At 36.7% G+C, this 19,660-nt stretch overlaps 1 protein-coding gene across 2 annotated transcripts in view; it reads right to left on the bottom strand.

Annotated features, from left to right (window-relative positions):
* The window catches only part of DNAJC24 (DnaJ heat shock protein family (Hsp40) member C24), a 65,451-nt gene that overhangs the window by 10,738 nt on the left and 35,053 nt on the right, over window positions 1-19,660 (bottom strand). For both annotated transcript variants that reach the window (XR_004300642.1, XM_032413875.1), the window contains exon 3: window positions 10,464-10,602. Coding sequence is in view for 1 of the 2 variants with exons in the window: in XM_032413875.1 (XP_032269766.1) it covers window positions 10,464-10,602 (139 nt within the window). In the remaining variant the exon portion in view is untranslated. The remainder of the gene's footprint in view (window positions 1-10,463; window positions 10,603-19,660) is intronic.

The raw sequence follows: 19,660 nt of genomic DNA, 5'->3' as shown, positions 1-19,660 counted from the left end.
TACTTCAGAGGGGTTGTTAATGGACTGAATTGTGTCCCCCCAAAATTCATACATTGAAGTATTTAGAGATAAGACTTTTAGGAGGTAACAAAGGTAAAATAAGACCATAAGAGTGGGGTCTTAATCTGATAGATCGGTGGCCTTGTAAGAAGAGGAAGAGAGAGGGTCTCTCTCCATGCACAGGCACCGAGGAAAGTATCAAAGACACAGCAAGAAAGAGGCCATTTACAGCCAGTAAGAGAGCCCTCACCAGGAACAATACTGACTGGCACCTTGATCTGGAATTCCAGCCTCTAGAACTATGAGAAATAAATTTCTGTTGTTTAAGCCACCCAGCCTATGGAATTTGTTTATGACAGTCAGAGCAGACTAATACCAGTGTGTTGTTCTAATCAAATGAGATCAGTCTACAAGTACTTTAAAGAATAAAGCTCTAACCAAATGTAAGGGGCTATTAGTCATCTGATTTTTAATTGCTTGCAACAGAGAAATAGGTAACTTTAGACTTACTTTAAAAGGTTTCAATAACCATACAATACTACTGTACTGTGTTGACGTTCTATTGCTATTTCCTAGGCCAAAGTTTTCCCTGCAGGTGGAAGGTTCAAAGAAGCCTGGCATTCTACCTAAATTTAGTAAGTGTGTAGTTTAGGTAGTAGAAGCATGTACTCTTGCTTAAAACAAGTATACTTTGGGACAAAGACAGCAACTAACAGATAAGCACTTGTCTTTGTTTTTAAAGGCATGTTATACTTCATGTATGCTTGTATTCTTCTTCTAGAGGTCGATGCTTAAAAGAAACTACTAAAATCCACCCTTCACCCCAATGAAATTTTCTTTAGCTGTCTCACTAGTCTCTTGTTCACTTGCTGAGAATGCTTTCCTTTGTTCCGTTGTGTGAATGCCTACAATTTAATTATATTTAATAACTGCCTGTTCAAAATTTATTGGTGAGTTACACAATTTTAAAATAGATGAAAAAATTATACAATATTTTGAACTCACTGTGGTTTTCTATTAAGTATGTCAAATACTGTATCACTTCATATTTACTGGGTACCAACAGTCTATTAAACGGACCCTAAAATCCAAAGACTAAAGACTCTGCCCAGTGGTCGGGGGGAGTTCCTCCATCTCTGTGCCCACTGAATAGCTTATACGGACTGTATCAGTATGTGAGGTAATCTCTGAACAAAACAATTCCCACATTCTACATAAAGCACACTTGGTTATAGGTTATTCAGTATTTTAGTTTTTTAAAAATTCTCCCTAAAAGTCCCATGGAGAGAAAAAAAATCTTAATCATATGTTTCAATTGCTTAGAATGACTAAGGTAAGTCTGCTTGAATGGGGAAATGAAACACTTTTAGATTAAGGAATGGGGGTAATTGGCACTTAACAGACTGTAGTTAGAGGAAAAACAGATGTAAATAATTTACAATCAAGCCGGCTATACTCCAGGGTATCTGATCGATATCTTCAGTAATTTTGAAATCAATTAAAGCAAATCAGACAAGGCAGAAGTAATGACAAGAGGAATAAGCCTTAATCTAACCTATCTTGGACACCTGCAATACAGCAATTACACAAAAAGACAACCCATTCATATATATCCATTATGCTATTTTTATTTGAAAATAATAAATGAAAAATAACTGGCAGAGATAACTGCCAAGGAAGTCAGCATACTGCCGTGCCTCTCCACGAGGAAGCTGTTATGCTCAGCTAGTTGCTGTTTCACATGGAGCACCTCTCTATTATTCTACTTCCTCAAAAAAAGGGGCCTTTACATTTTAATTTTTTTCTTTATATACAGTAACTTTAGAGTAGCAAGCTATTTCTTAGTTGACAGGTCAACTTACATGGTATCTTTTAATAAGAGGGAAAACAGAACGCAAAACTGGTTAGTACTTTGCCCAAGGTCAGAGTTAAAAGAAGTATATTAAAAAATATTCTCATGTTCTGTGGCTGTCTAAATATCTATTTGATCTGATCATTCAATATTATGTGGAACAGTCCAAGTTTGGGGGATTCTGGTTTTAAAAGTCCTATCTGACACAAGAGAGAACATACTATATGATTCCCTGTTATATAAAATATAACAGGCAAAACTACCCTGAGTTGTTGCATGACACTGTGGTGTTGGGTGTGAGGGAAAGTGCTGACTACCCGGAGGCACAGGGGGCCTTCTGGGTGCTGGTAGGATGGGTATGTTTATTGTGAAAATCCATCAAGCTGGATACTTAGGATTGGTGCACTATTCTGCATGTATGATACATTTCAACAAAAAGTTTTAAAGGTAGTGTGCTGAGACTCCAAGAGCTACCCTTTTTAATAGAAATAAGGAAACAAAAGTTAGGGAAAAGAAGTTAAAAGCCTAAGAAAGTGTGTATTCCTTGAAAAGACGGTAATCTAACAACTTCTGAAAAAGGCTGGGGGTGATTAACTCAGGGAAAATTGGATCCCTGGAGAACTGTATAATGAGCAGAAGGGGTACACATACAAGTAAAAGGTGAATCTAAATGTAGGAGGTGGGGAGGTGACCCCGATCCTTTGTTGAGAGGCAGGTGTCCAGGGAATGGGGCAACAGCAACTTCCACCCTAACTACGATTACAAGGAAGAAGCACAAACAAATCAATGTTTTTTTTTTTCCTTTTTAAACAATGATCTCTGCTTGTCCACCATTGTCGTTATAATTAGAAAACTTAATTCTTCCCTAGCCTGTAAAGTAACTCACAGGAACCCTGTAATTAGCTTTGATAATTGTCTTCTAATCAGGCATGGCATCTGCAAAGTAGGTAAGTTCCTTTTCTTTTGAGTATTACATATTATAAATATTTTTGCTCATTACAATGAAGTATTTCAATAGGTATCTGAAAATGTAAATTCTATCTCAAAGTTTTCCTGTTAACATGACACTACTAAAAATATTGAGAAAACATAAACTGACTTCGCGATTTAATTAAAGGAATAGGTACAAGATTTAAATCTGGAATCTTAGCTCCAGAATGGTAGTAACTTAAAAACAAACAAACCCAGCCATTTGGAAAGAAAATGCAATGCGTGGCATTTGGGTACTCTATCTTAAGTCCAATTACACTACATGATTCCTAATTCTTTTGAAGTAAATGGGCTCAGCTTTTCTAAGGTATGTAGGTCCGTTCACATCCTGTGCTGTATCCAAAGCTTAGCCAAATATGGAGACAAGAAAAAGATCCAAATTTACTTACATATAGAAAGCAATGCATTATAAAGAGAGATTCCTGTGGAATATAATGATAAAATCAAATAATTTATGTGGTTACTTGGAAAAGAATCTTTCAACCTTCAGAAGTACAGGCCCTTCTGACCTTGTGTTCTATTGGATTTGTCTGACAACAAGAGGTGAAAGAATTCTGTGGCTCCTTTGTCTCAACGGTGGGATCTAAGAAAACACTGGCAGGACTCATCAGAGAGGTTTATGAGCCTGCAATTCAAAGAGATTAAAAGGAAAATCTAGGGAGATTCTTTCACACTGAAGAATAACATTAAATAACTATTAGCAGCTTGGTTCAGTAAAGCTTACTAGAGCTCTCGCTGGGTCATTCACAACTTTCTAAAAGAGGAAAGGTTTTTTTCAGCTCCATTTGGGAATCAATAAATATTTCTTACTTCTTACAAGACAATGGAATTCCAGCCTTTTAAAACTTCCTCGTAATGATAGTAAAATTTCTAAAACAACTTTTTGCTGCCTAAATAATTACACTTCCTAATCCCAGGAAACCTTTTCTAACTGTAGCTACAATTCAAATAAATAAGTAAAAATAAATAACAGCAACAAAAAGCTACGGTGGAGAGGAATTTAACTTCATTCATTATGGCTGAGATATCAAAAGTCTCATTCAACCCAATACTGGCCAAAAGATCTAGTCCATCTGCAGTTCAGTCCCTACTATTCATGTGTAGCAATGTCGTAACTTACTCGAGCGATCAAGTCCCCAGGATGCTCTCATTTAGCAAGTAGTCTATTGTATTTATTTTTATGCCTTTTAAAATAAAGTTTATTTCACACTTAACGGAAGTCATCTGTGTGTAAAAAGCAAACAGTAGTGTTTTTGTTTAGGTCTAACTTAGTATCTTGCTGTTTTAAAACCAAGTAATTAATTTTACACAATCGTCTCATTCTTAAAAATCATTTCACTAGACGTAATTAAATTTTTCATATAGGAACTAACTTGAAGGAATCAGTTTCCTTATCCTTAACACTCTCTGTTCTTGGAACAGTCTCTACCTTGGTAAGAGATTCAGAATCAGACAACATTTAACGTGAAACCTGCTCATTAAATCAGAAAGCTCTATAATCCTTTCCCAGGTGAAATTAAAGAGCCACAACTGCAAGGCTTTCCATAGCAAGGAAAAATTACAAACTTGGAGTTTAATTATGGACTTGGAAGAACTGTGGGGCTTTTATAAACTGAGCATACATGCGGTGCTCATAAAAGACACCAAATGAAACCCGGCCCCTGAAGTGCACATTTCACTACGCAACAGGTCACACCGCGGCAGAGGTTGGCCCGGCCTCTCGTCCTGACCCTCAAATATCACTCACTCCTGCCCACCTAGAACTAAAACTAGGAGGTTGTACACATCTATTCGAAACTTGACAGCACAGCACAATATGATTGAAAGTCAGAGAATGGCTTTGAACTCCCCCTCTATCAATTACTAGCCATGTGACCTTAGTCAAATTACTTAACCCCTCGGAATCTCAGATTCTTTCTCTGGAAAGCAGATATTAATATCTCCCTTAAGAAGCTGTTAAACAATGACTGAAAGACCATTACCACAGATAGAGTGCTCAATAAACGGCAGCTACTTTAACTGCTTTCTCATAATGTTTGTGTTGACCTGTTCATAGCAAACCGTAAGAAAATAACTAAACACCAATCCGTTATGAGAGGGGAAAGCCTCAAGTACCACAGTGTAGGGAGGCAGCAACTCTTGACCTTGTCTGGATCTGTGACAGTGTTAAGAAGTTTGATGTACTTTGCTATCGTCAGTCCCATTAAAATCTACCTGTTATTACCAAAGCCACAGTCCATCTGAAGTATCAAACAAAACCAAAAGATAGGAACCACAGAGAAAAAATTCAAAATTATTAATTTATAGATTAGATTCAGAGATTAGAAATGATGGTAGGTTTGAGTGTCAGGGGAAGCTAGCTTTCTTTGGGAGTTGGGGGTGGATAGGAGGACTTGAGTTCAAACTTGAACAAAAAATAAACTGACGAATCAGAATGGGAGGGTATTCTGAGTCATGACAAACAGCACAGGCATACGTGTTTGGGAGCCCCGAGATGAACCAGGGTAGAAGATTCACATCGGGTTTGTGACTGGTGATAAGTCTGGAAAAAGTAACTAGAAACAAACTTCAAAGTTTCTGTCCCATTTAAATTCTACACGAATGGGTAAATGTGTTGGGGAGAGGGTGGTTATAAAAGTTCTTAAACAGAGGAGTGAGAATAAAGCTAGACCAATGAAAATGTAAACGACTGTAGGAGAAGGCCAATTAGCAGCTATGGGTATGTGTAATACTCTGGGTCCAGCCTACTGGCCTACCATGATAGCTGTGAGAATAAAAAGATCACACAGAAAAAAAAAAAAAGGAAGGTCAACACTCATTTCTAATTCATTGGTTGTACATTGAGCAAAGTAGAAGTAATCAGAATGTAATATGAAATGAAGGTTTCAAGTCTGAGGGAAAAAACAAGCAATGAGAAATGTAACCCCATTTTGGGTTAAGACTCAATGATTTCAATTGGTCAAGTACCCAAGTAGAAATTGGGAGAGACGTTAAAGTGGGAGACACAAACTTCCTTAAATCTTCCATTTTCACTAGTATTAAATCAGAGCTCCCAACTGTGTCCAAGTATGCCAGAATTATAACTGTAATCTTGCCCATAGGTTTCTATAACATTCTTTGAAACTAGCCAAATTTGTATTCAAAACCACTGAGAAAAGAATTACATTTTCACTGCAAAACAGATATTTGCATTCAAGTAAAAGTAAAAGATAACCTGAGTAGGCACCTCCTTGTGACAAATAAGATGGAGTGGGAGGACCCTCACAGAAAGTTTTCTCTATACTTTCTTCTCCCTCTGAAGAAAATGCCAGTCCCTAACTGTCTAGATAGATTTTCTGCATCATTTCACATACGTACTTTTCCCAGAAACAGTCACCAAAAAAAACATGCCCCCTGATGCTTATCTTCAAGTTTTACCTGAAGCACATTTTTACAGCCAATTTTCAAATTCCTAAAATCAAATGGAAATACTGATATGATCATAGATGGAAACTCTAATCTGACTAATACAAGTATTTTGTAAGGGTCAGTTTTAGCACATAATCTACACAAGTATCTACTGGCCTTACGTCATTCTTCTTAAGTTAACTCAGATTCACATTATCTACATTTAAAAGTATTATTTCCCTTCTTATAGAGTTAATCAGTCTTTAGCATTTACTTGCTTTTCAGGAAGGATTCTTATTTGGGCTTAAGAAATTACATGTTGACACATTAACGTTGGTGGGATTTTTAAAGATTATGTTCGTATTTGGCCCACAATTTGCTTATCTCCCATTCTCAAATATTTATCCTAATAAAAGGGACAAGGTAAATTGTATAACACAACACCAGAAATGACCTTTTGTATCTAGCTAAGGGAGAGTAGCTGATTAGCTTTGAGTAAAGACACACTGACTTTACAATGTCTGGCCCAATCTCCTGAGCCAGGCTATTTTGGGTATCCAAGCACTTGTCTGACTGTGTAAGGTGAAGACTCCACATTACCAACATAATTCACTAAAAGAAAACCAAGATACATCTTAATATAAAATAATATACCACCAAGGATTCCAAACACAATCCACTTATTTTTTTAAAAAATTATTTAATCTGACTGACTTCATTTGAAGGTTTGTTTCACTTCAGGTCAGAGCCACTGAGACACTGGAGATCTGTGTGACTGTCGTATTACAAAGCAACTGAATCATGATCCCTATTATTTTCCCATGATATACTTCTGATGTGTTTTTAATGTGCTTAATATATGAGAAAACTCCCCATATGTTTATAAGGGCACCAAAATCTAGTCAACAGATATCATTCATTTAAACATTTTATAAATCCAGAAAAGATTTTCCAAAGTGCTCATCTGGTTGTCTGAAATGCAAAGCCTTATCTACAATAACTACATGCCTTTCAAGGGAACATGGGAAACAAGCCTTTGAAACATCCTTAGTTTCTAACATCCTTAGAAACAAGAAGGTAAATATGCCAACTGGAACTAATTGATTAAATTCACTAGTTAACACTGCTTTCAAAATGCATAATATCTGGGAACTGAATATTACTCATCCTTTTTTAGATTTGCTTTTCTTCAGTCTGGCCGACATTGCCCTCAAAATACCAACTAAGAAGAGAGATGTGGAAATGGGGAAGAAAAAATATATGTACTTTACTGGGGTTATCTACCCTAGACTTTTTTTTTATTAGAACTCATTTGATATCTTTTGTGAAGCAAAAAAATATGGATGTCAAGGGCCCCTTTAAATGATCTTTTAGGGAAATAAATGGTTGTGGGCAATATTGATGAGGGTTTCCTTACAACAGAGCACCAACTTTGAGCTGTGAAATATGAGAAAGCATTCAACATATAAATAAAACATCTCTTGCCTCCTTCCTAAGTATGACAGAGCTCAAATTTATTTTATACTCCAAGTTAATGGAAGGCAGGAAACAAACATATTTAAAGCACACCCTATGAAAAAAAAGTTCTACAGTGAACTATCACCACATGCAAAAAGAGTTCTGTATAACAAAGCTATTTCCATGTCCCCAGGGGGTGACCCAGAAAAAAGGAGTGCTTTGACCTGGTTATAACAAATTCTCTCTCTCTTGGTAACCTATCCTGGTCTTTAACAAATTATCACTCTCAAAGGTTTTCCTTCTATCAAATCTAAATCCTCACTGTTAGAAGTTCAAGTTCATTTCCTTCTTTTGAGGAGCCAATTACTGAAGATGGGTCAAGAAGGAAAAATTAATGTCAGCATTCAAAAGAAATGACCACATGAAACTAGGTTTATTACGAGATTTTTTTAAAAATAGCTCTAGTACAAAAGGCTTAAAAACAGCAAATTATATTTGGATAAGAGACTTCTTCTTATCTAAACAGCAATCCAATCTCAATTTAAAACTGAAGTAAAGTATTCTCACCATTTGGAGCTGCTGGTAATGAAGGAAATACTTCGTACTTAGGTCTGACATATTAAAAGGTCATGAAAAGCTGTATTTCCACTCTCCTCCTAGAACCTGCCCGAAAAACTTGCAAAGCAAACTGAACATTATGTAATTCCAAGCAGATCTGCCTATTTATCCATATCATGAATCAGGCCCAACTCTCACTGTATTCAGTTTGTCTAAATGTTATTGTGGCCCCCATCAATGACCTATAAGAGTCCCCTGTGACCCTGTAGGCTGCAGTTACCTCCATTAAAACCTTCAAACCAATGACTCAAAGCTCAAAAGAAATCCACTTTTACAAGTACTTCCCAAAGGCAATGAGAAAGGCTTGAAGCTGTTGATTATTTGTTCTTACAACATTTTTTAAACTTTCCTTCCTGCAATTCTATTGCTCACTTTTAACCCTGTTTCCTATTTCTCTCCATTTCTCGTCTACCAACACCCTATTCCCTAGCAAGAGACATTAGTTTTTTATTCCTGATCTCTCCCTGCTTCTTTTCTCTTTCGGTAGTGGGCTTCTAGTCAGTTTTACTGACAGTTTAAAGGTACACAGGCTGTGGAGTGGCAAAAATGCAGAGCGACAGGGAAAGTATGTTCCTTACCCCCCTTGACGTAGTTTTGTGAATTATTCTTCTCTTAAGCAAACTGGTACCCACAAAGTAACGACTGGTAAAGATGGGCAAAAACACTTGGTAACTTCTCACACACGACACATTCGTATATATTAGCTTCAGCACTTTCACAGAAATCCTATCATGTGAACCGAGGTTAAAAAGATAGATCTATGAATAGAATTCATCCACAAAAGGAACTGCTTGTACATTCTTTTGCCAGAAGTAAAACATATTTACAAAAGAAATACAACATCTGCAAGATACTTATACATGCACCAAATAGATAAGACCCAATATTCAAGCCATATTTGAAAATTAATCCAAATTCATTGCAAAGATACACTCCTCAGTTTCTTAATATTTTTTAAAAAGCTCATCAGTCTTAGAAAAGTAGAAGGGCTTTAGAGCTGATTAGTATGATGAAAGTCACTATTAAATTCTCCAGTATATAAACAAATAGCTCATGAAGTCTTTATACCCAAAGATATCACACACTGCCTGTAAGTAATACCTAATTTTATCAGTACAATTCCCTCTGAAAATAAACATGGGTATTCCATACATATCATTGGCTTTATCCTATAATGCTGTGTTTTAGAAGTAAGCCTTGTTTCTCAAATCAAATTTTCATAACCTTAGTAGTAGGAGCCTTAAAATCATTTTGTTAGGTTTGACGATGTGCCAGTGTAGGGCATGGGAGGGGACTCAATCATCAGCTACAGAGACAGTGAGCTTTTATCAACACATTCGAGTCAATGCTGAGCCTGGTGCGCTACTGCAGAGCAATTGAGTGTTTTCCCCACAGGCTGTAACTGATTATTGACTCCCCACCATTAGCATGCAGGGTGCATACTGAAGGTTCAGATAGAAGACTGAGGGACTCCTATCCCAAGGCCAGTGCTGAAAGACAGCCTATCACTTTGTGTAACTGCGGTCTATGTGTGACAAACCTGACCTACATTTTTCCCTTTCTTTCTCACAAGAGCTTGTCACTGTTTTAAGAAGCTATTTTCTAAAACACATAAAAGAAATGACTTTTAAAACTGCTTAGGAAAGGTGCATTCCTAAAATACCATTTATAGCAATCTTATAAAGAATAGTTTATTCAGGAGACAATCATGAAACCTAGCCTAAAACAAGCCTGAAAGACAGCAGAGTGCTTTATGATGTTATCCCCTATCATACCCTCCTTTTGATGGTCATTTATATACTACTCCTTGTTAAAAATGCTACAATTAAAATTTGAATCAGTACATAATTAAATTTAACAATAAGAAATTATCAAACATATTAATTAGAAATGTGTAATTAAACATTTTTCATTAGTTAGAAAAAGTAGCTTTCATGGCTTCCTAAGAAGCCACATCCTAGTAGTTTTGTTAACTTCTCAATGGATACACAATAATCACTGCTAAGAGAAAGACCGAGTTAAAACAGTGATGGAGGGGGAGAGTAAAGAAGGCTATAATAACTTGGTACGAAGGCTGGAAAATGCTCCCCAGGAAAGGCTGCAGACTGCGCTTCAAAGAGTTGCCAGTGTACTGTGGCTCCTCACCCCAAGTACCCACCATGCCGCTGCAGGTCATACTCTTTTTTTGTCTCTTCATTCCCTAGAATTTTCCATGCCTGATCAATTTCGATGAACTTCTGTATACATTCCTCCACTGTTCCTGCTGGCACATCTGCACTTTGTTTATCTGGATGATACTGCCAATCAAAAATAAAGGGGGTGGTGAATAGAGAGGGTTGATGGGGTAGGTTAAAAACAAAAACAAAACAAAAAAACCCAAAACTTGTAAATCTAAGTTTTAGTTAAGAAAGAAGGTGATGAGAAGATGAAAACTAAGATGCCAAGGCAATGAGACAACTGTGTTGGGCACAGGAGACAAGTGCCAGGTTAATTAGACCACTGGAGTATCTATAAATCCACCAGTGACATGATCTGTCACAACATGCAAAGACAGCATTTTCTGGATAATTTGCTGATGGAATCACTGGTCTCATGGACAATTTACCTAGAGAGGATAACTAACACAAACAGAAATAGGTACGTGCAGACGAGCAGGACATGACAAAGAAAGGACACAAACTATGCAGAGTATGAAGCTTTCCTTATATAAGGTGCTTAGCTGTAAAAACCATCACAAATGAACTACTAGCTTTTTCTTATGAAAGGAGATTATACAATCATACTTGAAAATAAATACCTTTCATCTTCCAGCTCAGCCCTGAAGATTTTAAAGTTACAAATCCCCAAACATAAATTTTTGTTGAAAAACAGTTATTCTAGGGCAGATTGGTAAGAAACAACTGTTTTCGTTTTAAAGATTTCAGAGAGAGAGAGCATGCGTGCGCATGCACACACACACACATACACACACACACACACGAGAAGGGGGAGAGCCAGAGGCAGAGGGAGAGGGAGAGAGAACCTCAAGCAGACTCCCGGCCCAGCAAAGAACCCCACATGGGGCTCGATCTCAAGACCCTGAGATCATGACCTGAGCCAAAACCAAGAGTGAGACGCTCAACCAAATGAGCCACCCAGGCGCCCTGGTAAGCAACAACTTTAAAGAACTCAACAAAACATTTGGATATAAGTTAATTCATTAGTAAATCTTTCTCACTTGTGTTTTCCAAATTTAAGAAATTTTTAAAAATGTTTTCAATATGCAGTAGTTTGTTTAAAGTATTTGGTCAAGGGGCGCCTGGGTGGCTCAGTCGTTAAGCATCTGCCTTTGGCTCAGGTCATGATCCCAGGGTTCTGGGATGGAGCCCCACATCGGGCTCCCTGCTTGGCAGGAGGCCTGCTTCTCCCTCTCCCACTCCCCCTGCTTGTGTTCCCTCTCTCGCTAGGTCTCTGTCAAATAAATAAATAAAATCTTTAAAAATAAAGTATTTGGTCAAAACAAGAACATTTTATACCAATTCGATTCTCAAATGCTAATGTAAATGTGGCTTACTAGATATCTCAGTTATATTATCTCCTTTTTCCCCTATATTCTCCGTGGTTCTTCCTTCTCTTTTTATTTCTTGGTTCTGAAAGAATCAGTCATTTGCATTTCAGCAGTCTTTCTTTTTTTTTTTTTTTTTTAAAGATTTTATTTATTTATTTGACAGAGAGAGAGAGCACATGAGAGGGGGGAGGGTCAGAGGGAGAAGCAGACTCCCTGCTGAGCAGGGAGCCCGATGCGGGACTCGATCCTGGGACTCCAGGATCATGACCTGAGCCGAAGGCAGTCGCTTAACCAACTGAGCCACCCAGGCGCCCCTCAGCAGTCTTTCAACAAATAAGCGAGAAAAGGTTATCTAAATGTAGAGACATTTCACTTAAATAATGTAGGGATCATAGTAGCAGATATTCAAATGTGTCATTTTTTCACTCTCAAGTGAACAAGGAACCACTTGATAGTATTCAACTAGAATTTGCCACCAGTAATTACTCTGAATGCTTTATCAAATATGTTACAGAACATACCTAGTTTTAAAAGTTACCTTAGGAATTTCCTTTGAACTAGTAGACTAGTTTTCCTCCTTTAGTTCTTGTCCTTTTTCTTCAAAGTTTTTATAATAAAACAGCCAAAAAAAAAAACCCCACCATTTTTACATTTCATGACATTAATATGGTTCGCTCACATACTCATCAATTAATAATGGCATAACCACTTAAATTCTTTCATTGACTATTTCACAGACATTGAAAGAACACAAAAAATTGAAAAGTGCAACGTCATGTATTATCCAAGTTGCTAAGGCCAAAGTCACTCAGTGAATTGTGGCAAGTAACACAAAGTAAAGTGACTTCAATCCTCAATCCAGAATTCAGAAAATATGTAAATTTTTAATCATAATGTAGACTACTGGTTTTGACAGTGAATTTGTTTTCATGCTGAACTTTTTCACACTGCTGATGATTCTCGCTAGCAGAGCAAAAGCTATTGTGTTATCTGGTTGCACAGAAGAACATTATGCATGCTGAGAGAAAGATTATAGGGCAAACAAAGAGAATTAGGCTTCCATTTTCCCTCTAGCGAACTATTTCTCTTCCTATGCCAAATTTAACAGTTATCAACATTTAAATATTTAAGCTAATTAATATAATGACTGAAGAAAAGAAAGGGAAACTAAGGCTTTACTATTTCATCTTTTTATGGTCATGATTTATCAAACGATGCTCATAAAAGTCATTCCCATACCGAGGTCTAGGCAGTCCCTACATTTGGGCTAATATTTAAGCAACATCCCCACACCAAAAAAGAGTTTGCTACATTAAAGTTCTCTAGCTGACCCATTCTTCTAACACTACGTGAAGAAGATTTCTGTAACAAGCCTTGCCAAGAAAGCCCTACAAAATCAAGAATTAGTTTGTGGCCACCCAAAACTAAAAGCTATCACTAAATTTTACTGAGTTCTACGACAGTCCGAGCATAATTCCATTTCTTACTAACTTGTTATTTTCCTGACTGCTATTTTAAATAAGCAACTCACTATCTGAGGCTTTTAGGTCTAATCTGTTGTGCTATTATTAGAATGCAATAAATTTTATTCTATGATACAGAGTCCAATTAAGAAATGGCAATTATTAGCAAGAAAATAAATATGTCATTTAGGGTGCTAAAAGCCTCAGTCCAATCTGTTTTGACAGCAAGTTCCAGAACAAAATGAAGGTCTAAAAGAGAATAACACATTCTGTGGTAGGCTGAAAATGGCACCTAAAGATATCAGGTCCTAATCTCTGGTACCTGTAAAATGTTACCTTATCAGGAAAAAGGATCTTGGAAGATAGAACTTGAAGATCTTTAAATGGAGAGTACTCTGAATTACCAAAGTGGGCCCTAAATTCAATCAAAGTATTCTTTTAAGAAAGAGGCAGAGGGAGATGTGACACACAGAGGAGAAGATGGTATGAAGACCATTCAGAGAGACAGAGAGGGATTTGAAATAATGGTATCAAAGATTGGGAGTGATGAGTCCATAAGCCAGGGAATGCTGGCAGCCACCAGCATCTAGAAGAGACAAGGAATGTACTCCTACCCCTAGAACCTTGACTTTGGTTCAGTTACACTGATTTTGGATTTCTAGACTCCAGAATTGTGGAAGAATACAGTTCTGTTGTTTTAAGCCACCACGTTTGTAGTAATTTATTTTGGCAGCTACAAAAAATCATACACTGTGTAAATATATCTATGGTTTATATGGAAATACAAAGGATCTAGAACAGGCAAAAGAATCTTGAAACAGAACAAAGCTGAAGCTATGGTAATCAAGACTGTAGTACTGTATCTAAATATATCAGTAGAACAGAATAAAGAGTCTAGAAGTAACAGACCATATATATAGAGAGATAGATATATAGATACAGATATAGATATGTATAGTCAATTGATTTTCAGCAAAGGTGTCAATGGAATTCAATAAATTGAATTGAAACAACTAGATGCCATGTGGAAAAATTAACCTCAATCCCTATCTCATTTCATATACAAGAATTAACACAAGATGAATGAGTCATAGACATAAATGTAAAACACAGAACCATAAAGCTTCTAGAAGGAAATACAAGAGAATATCTTTGCCCCTTGGGGTAGGCAAAGACTGCTTTGACAGAAAACAAAAAGCACAAACAATAATGACACAAAATGGATAAACTGAACATCAAAGTTTTAAAACTTTCTGCTCAGCAAAGACACCATTAAGAAAATAGACAAGCCACAGACTGGTTAAAAAAAAAAAAAAAAAAAAAAAAAACTGACTAAATATATATCTAACAAAGCACTTGCATCTAGAATATACAACAATTGGGGAGCCCGGGTGGCTCAGTCAGTTAAGTGTCTGCCTTCGCTCAGGTCATGATTCCAGGGTCCTGGGATGGAGCCCTTGCCCTCTGCCCCTGCCCCTGCCCCTGCTTGTGCTTTCTCTCTCTCAAAATAAATAAAACCCTTAAAAAAGAAATAGAACATACAACAACAACAAAATCCTACAAATCGATGGGAAAAAGACATACTAATTAAAAATCAGGGGGAAAAACACTTTTCAAAGAAGATAGATGAACAGACTATGCGCACATGAACTTGCACTCAAACTTTTTCATTAGTTAACAGGAAAATGTAGATTAAAATTATGACATATCACTAAACACCTAATAGAATGGCTAAAATAAAAAAGACATAACACTAAATGTTGGTGAAGATACGGAATAACTGGAACTCAAATATGGTTCTGGGAGGAAACTATTTGACAATTACTTATAAAGACACACCTATAACCTATTCTGTGGTCAAATAATTTTGGATATTTACTTTTGGATATTTACTTAAGAGAAATGAAATATAAACATATGCTCACTAAAAGATTTACAAAACAATGTACTCACAGCCTATTTGCAACAGTCAAAAACTGGAACCATAAAGTTGATAGCAACAGGAGAATGGATAAACGGTAGTATGTCCATACATAAGGAATTCTACTCAACAATAAAAAAGAAAAATCTATGATATACTCAGTGACATACATGAATATCTAAAATGTTACACTGGACAAGAACAAAAGGGTACATACTATTTGATTGCATTGATATGAAATTTAAATTCAGGCAAATCTATAGTGATAGAAAATAAAAGTTGGTTTCCAGGTGAGAAGAGGGGGTGGAAATTAACTGCAAAGGGGCACAGGAAATTTTCTGGAGGAACAGAAACGTTCTATAGTTTGTTTGGGATGGTGGCTATATGGTATCAAATCTCACCAAACTGAACACTTAAGAGCTGTGCATTTTTCACTTATGTTGACTGCATCTCAATAGAAAAACCTCTTTAGACATGTCTAAAATTATTGAGATTTAGAAAATCTTTCCAAGCCATAAAGAAAATGAGAAATTTCTTCCAATATTAAGAGAAAAATACAATTAAAACATAGAAAATTAATGCAAAGACTAATACAAATTAGTGAAAGTTTAAATTACAGACATAAAAGTATAGTTTTATTACTTCCAAGTACATATGCCAACCTCCAAAAACTCTGAAACATTTTAAAAAGTTAAGTATTGCTGAGGACTACAGTACATTCAAAATTAAAATATCATAAATATGTCACAATACTAAAAATACTGAGAGTGAGTGTCTCTGTGATACTTTATTACAACAGTACAGAGGTGTCTGTCTACAAAGCTTTAGCAAACTGCTATTTTACTATTCTTAAATGATTTGATATTCACAACTTTATGATCTGTTTAACCTCCTCACTTTGGGGGAAAATTTATCAATTACACAGACCTATGTTCTTTAAGTCCCCATGTCACTAATTGAGGATGAGAAAAATGAACACAAACAAAAGATTAGAAACTGTCTTGATCTGAAAATATAAGATCACTCATGCAACTACAAGATATACAGAAAATTCTGTAATATTATATCAGGATTAATATGTGTTATCTATATCCTAACTAATTATCTAATTAATAACTAATGCTTTCATTATGGACTCTTAATTCTGACTACCTGAGATTCTATGGCAAAGGGTTGTCCAATATGGAACATTTTTTGATTTTAGATTTTCTCCATATAATAATTCCAAGTGCTAGTTTCTAAATTACTAATTACAGAGTGACTATCACAATGTGTCAGCCCAGAGAAACTCAAATGTGGTCCTCAGATTTGCATCACCAGCATTATCTGAGAGCTCATTAGAAGATGGCCCCATCCCAAACCTGGGGCAGGGGGTGGAGGGGAGTACGTGGGATCCAGAATCTGTGTTTCAACAAACTCTCCAGGCAATTATCATGCATGCTAAAGTATGAGAAGCACACTGTTAGCCTCTATTGCTTAAAACATAGAATTAGGTGCAAGTCAGAAAATTAGTGCTTTGTAAATATTTCTCCTTGACAGATGCATCCTTCCAAGTAGGTATCCACACACAAAAAAGAAAAAAAATGCTCAAAGAGTGACACCCTCAATTGTTAACCTAGACCACTACAATGAAAGTTACATAAAGTATTCTAAGTCATAAATTTTTTGATATTTGATACCTTTTGTTCACTAATCATAAATGCCAGCCCGTTTGTTTCATTGTTTGCACAAATGCCAACATCAATGATGAAGAAGCTAATGAAATCTGAACAATATGCCAGTGGTATTTTAACCCGTTGATTTATTTTTAGAGGAGGATACAATTTATACCAGGCTTCAGCTACTGAACACTGCAATAATGTCCACTGATAGGCTTAACACAGAGACAAATGTTTTTCTACTAGAAAGGACAAAAGTTAAAGTATGTATAAGTTGTGAGAAGAGCATATTACAATACATTGTAAAAATTCTAGCAACTTCCAAAAGGTTTTAGTGCAAATTCATATATTCATTAACTCCAAATGACCTTTTTTAATTACTAAGCAACATGTAAAGTTGAAATGAAATGGTATTTCTTTAAAGAAAGTGCATAAGACAGTTTTATGCTAAACTGACCACTATACAATAAGGTATTATTTCAGATCACCTAAGCAGAGGTCCACCAGTTTTAATACCTTTCTTTTCCTTTTTTTTAAAGATTTTATTTATTTGAGGGCGCCTGGGTGGCTCAGTCGTTAAGCGTCTGCCTTCGGCTCAGGTCATGATCCCAGGGTCCTGGGATCGAGCCCCGCATCGGGCTCCCTGCTCAGCGGGAAGCCTGCTTCTCCCTCTACCACTCCCCCTGCTTGTGTTCCTGCTGTCGCTATCTCTCTCTCTGTCAAATAAATAAATAAAATCTTTTAAAAAAAAAGATTTTATTTATTTGAGAGAGAGAGAGAGAGAGAGAGAGAGAGCACACACAAGCAGGGGAGAGGGGCCGAGGGAGAGGGAGAAGCAGACTCCCTGCTGAGCAGGGAGCCCGAGGCGGGGCTCAATCCCAGGACCCTGGGATCATGACCTGAACCAAAGGCAGCTGCCTAACCGACTGAGCCACCCAGACACCCCTTTAATGCCTTTCTTACATTCCTTTTTAAAAGGACATACTGCGGGGCACCTGGGTGGCTCAGCTGTTAAGTGTCTGCCTTTGGCTCAGGTCATGATCCCAGAATTCTGGGATCAAGCCCCGCATCGGGCTCTCTGCACAGCGGAGAGCCTGCTTCTCCCTCTCCTTCTGCTGCTCCCCCTGCTTGTTCTCCCCACCTCCTCTCTCAAATAAATAAATAAAATATTAAAAAAAAAACAAAAGGACATACTGCTTTATTTTACTAATAGCTTGCTATTTAAATCTAAAATTAAATAAAAAGTTAGCGAATCATACATTAACCCTTTACTACACATGTGTGATGTGTGATTATGCTGTTTTGATTTATAAAATATTGATTGTAAACAGGAAGTAACAATCAACTATGAGAAGGACTCTGAGCAAATTTAATTAAACAAAAATTCCCAAATTGTTATACTGATATTATTTGATCTATCAGTGTGGACCCTGAGGACACAGCACTTTGGTTTTCGTCCGTGTAAAAGAGGAGTTTGATACCATTAATAGGATGCTAGCTCTCTATTTCTAGCTTCAAATTTTCTTGAATTCCAGAACCAAATTTCAAAACACCTTCTAAATGCTATCTTATCAGTACTACCGGTTCAACATATCCAAAATCCAATTTATCATCCAGACTCTAAAATTAGTTTCACCTCCTGTTGAATTCCTCATTCTGTTAAAATCACCACTATGCTCAATAAAAGCTGAATGAATGAATGAATAAGAGAATAATAAATATATTTCCTATTAATCCAGGCTACAATTATCAGGGTAACCTTCCTTTCCCTCATCCTATGAATCACCAAATTCAGTAAATTCTCCCTATACGATGTCCTTTCCATTCCCAATGCCAAACCTAGTTAAAATGAGGAGCTTTTTCCTCTTCTCTAGCATTCACTTCTAATAGCTCTCCAATCCACGCTCCTGTTTCCAAGTTCATGTGCCTTGCCTTAAAACCCTGACCATGTCATTCCCCTGCTCAAAAATTTTAATAGGTAACCTACCGTACAGTGAATTACAATCATAGTCCTTACTCTTATAGGTAAAGTCCTCCAATAAAAGAACCTCAACCTACCATTCCAGCTCTATTACAAGTATTACAGATACAGCATTATGTCTAGTCATTCTACATTAGTCCTTCAGATATCATTCCTTAAACATGCATAACTTTGTCTTATTTATGCTGTTGTCTCCACTGAAACATCCCCCACCAGTTAAAATGCATCTCTTCCATGAAGCCTACATGTGTATCTGTGTGTGTGTGTGTGTGTGTCCTTTCGAACTCCTTCAGTAATCCTAATTTTAAAGGAATTGATAGTTACTTGTGGACTCAACCCTCCCTTAAAACACCTAATACTACTGTATCTTAACTTTATCTGTATCCCTGCAGAGATTAGCACAATGCCCCTTTGCACAAATATCCTCCATAAATACTTGTTTATTTAAGTTGTACATGTAACTTTCCCCAGAAGTACAAAGTCTGAAAATTCCTGATTTTAGTCAGCACTGGATGGAAGGAGGAGCAAATTTTAGGTTTACTCACTTTGTATCTTTGCTCTCACACTCTTTCCTAGTAAACAAGTATTAACTATATGTCATTCTATTCAGCTGACACATGGACAGATATGATTCGGGGATATGCTTCAGCCCAATGGTCTTCTTCAAATATTCTCCGAACTGAAGAATGAGATACAGACTACACAGATACTTACTAAGAGGAATGAATTCAAGAGTATACTTGAAAAAAGGAATGGATGTGTAACTGTGGGATGTGTGAATATGG

Source organism: Phoca vitulina, unplaced genomic scaffold, assembly GCF_004348235.1.
Source record: "Phoca vitulina isolate PV1807 unplaced genomic scaffold, GSC_HSeal_1.0 scaffold16, whole genome shotgun sequence".
NCBI classification, from domain to species: Eukaryota; Metazoa; Chordata; class Mammalia; order Carnivora; family Phocidae; genus Phoca; species Phoca vitulina.
This window is presented reverse-complemented; position numbering and strand designations above follow the sequence as displayed.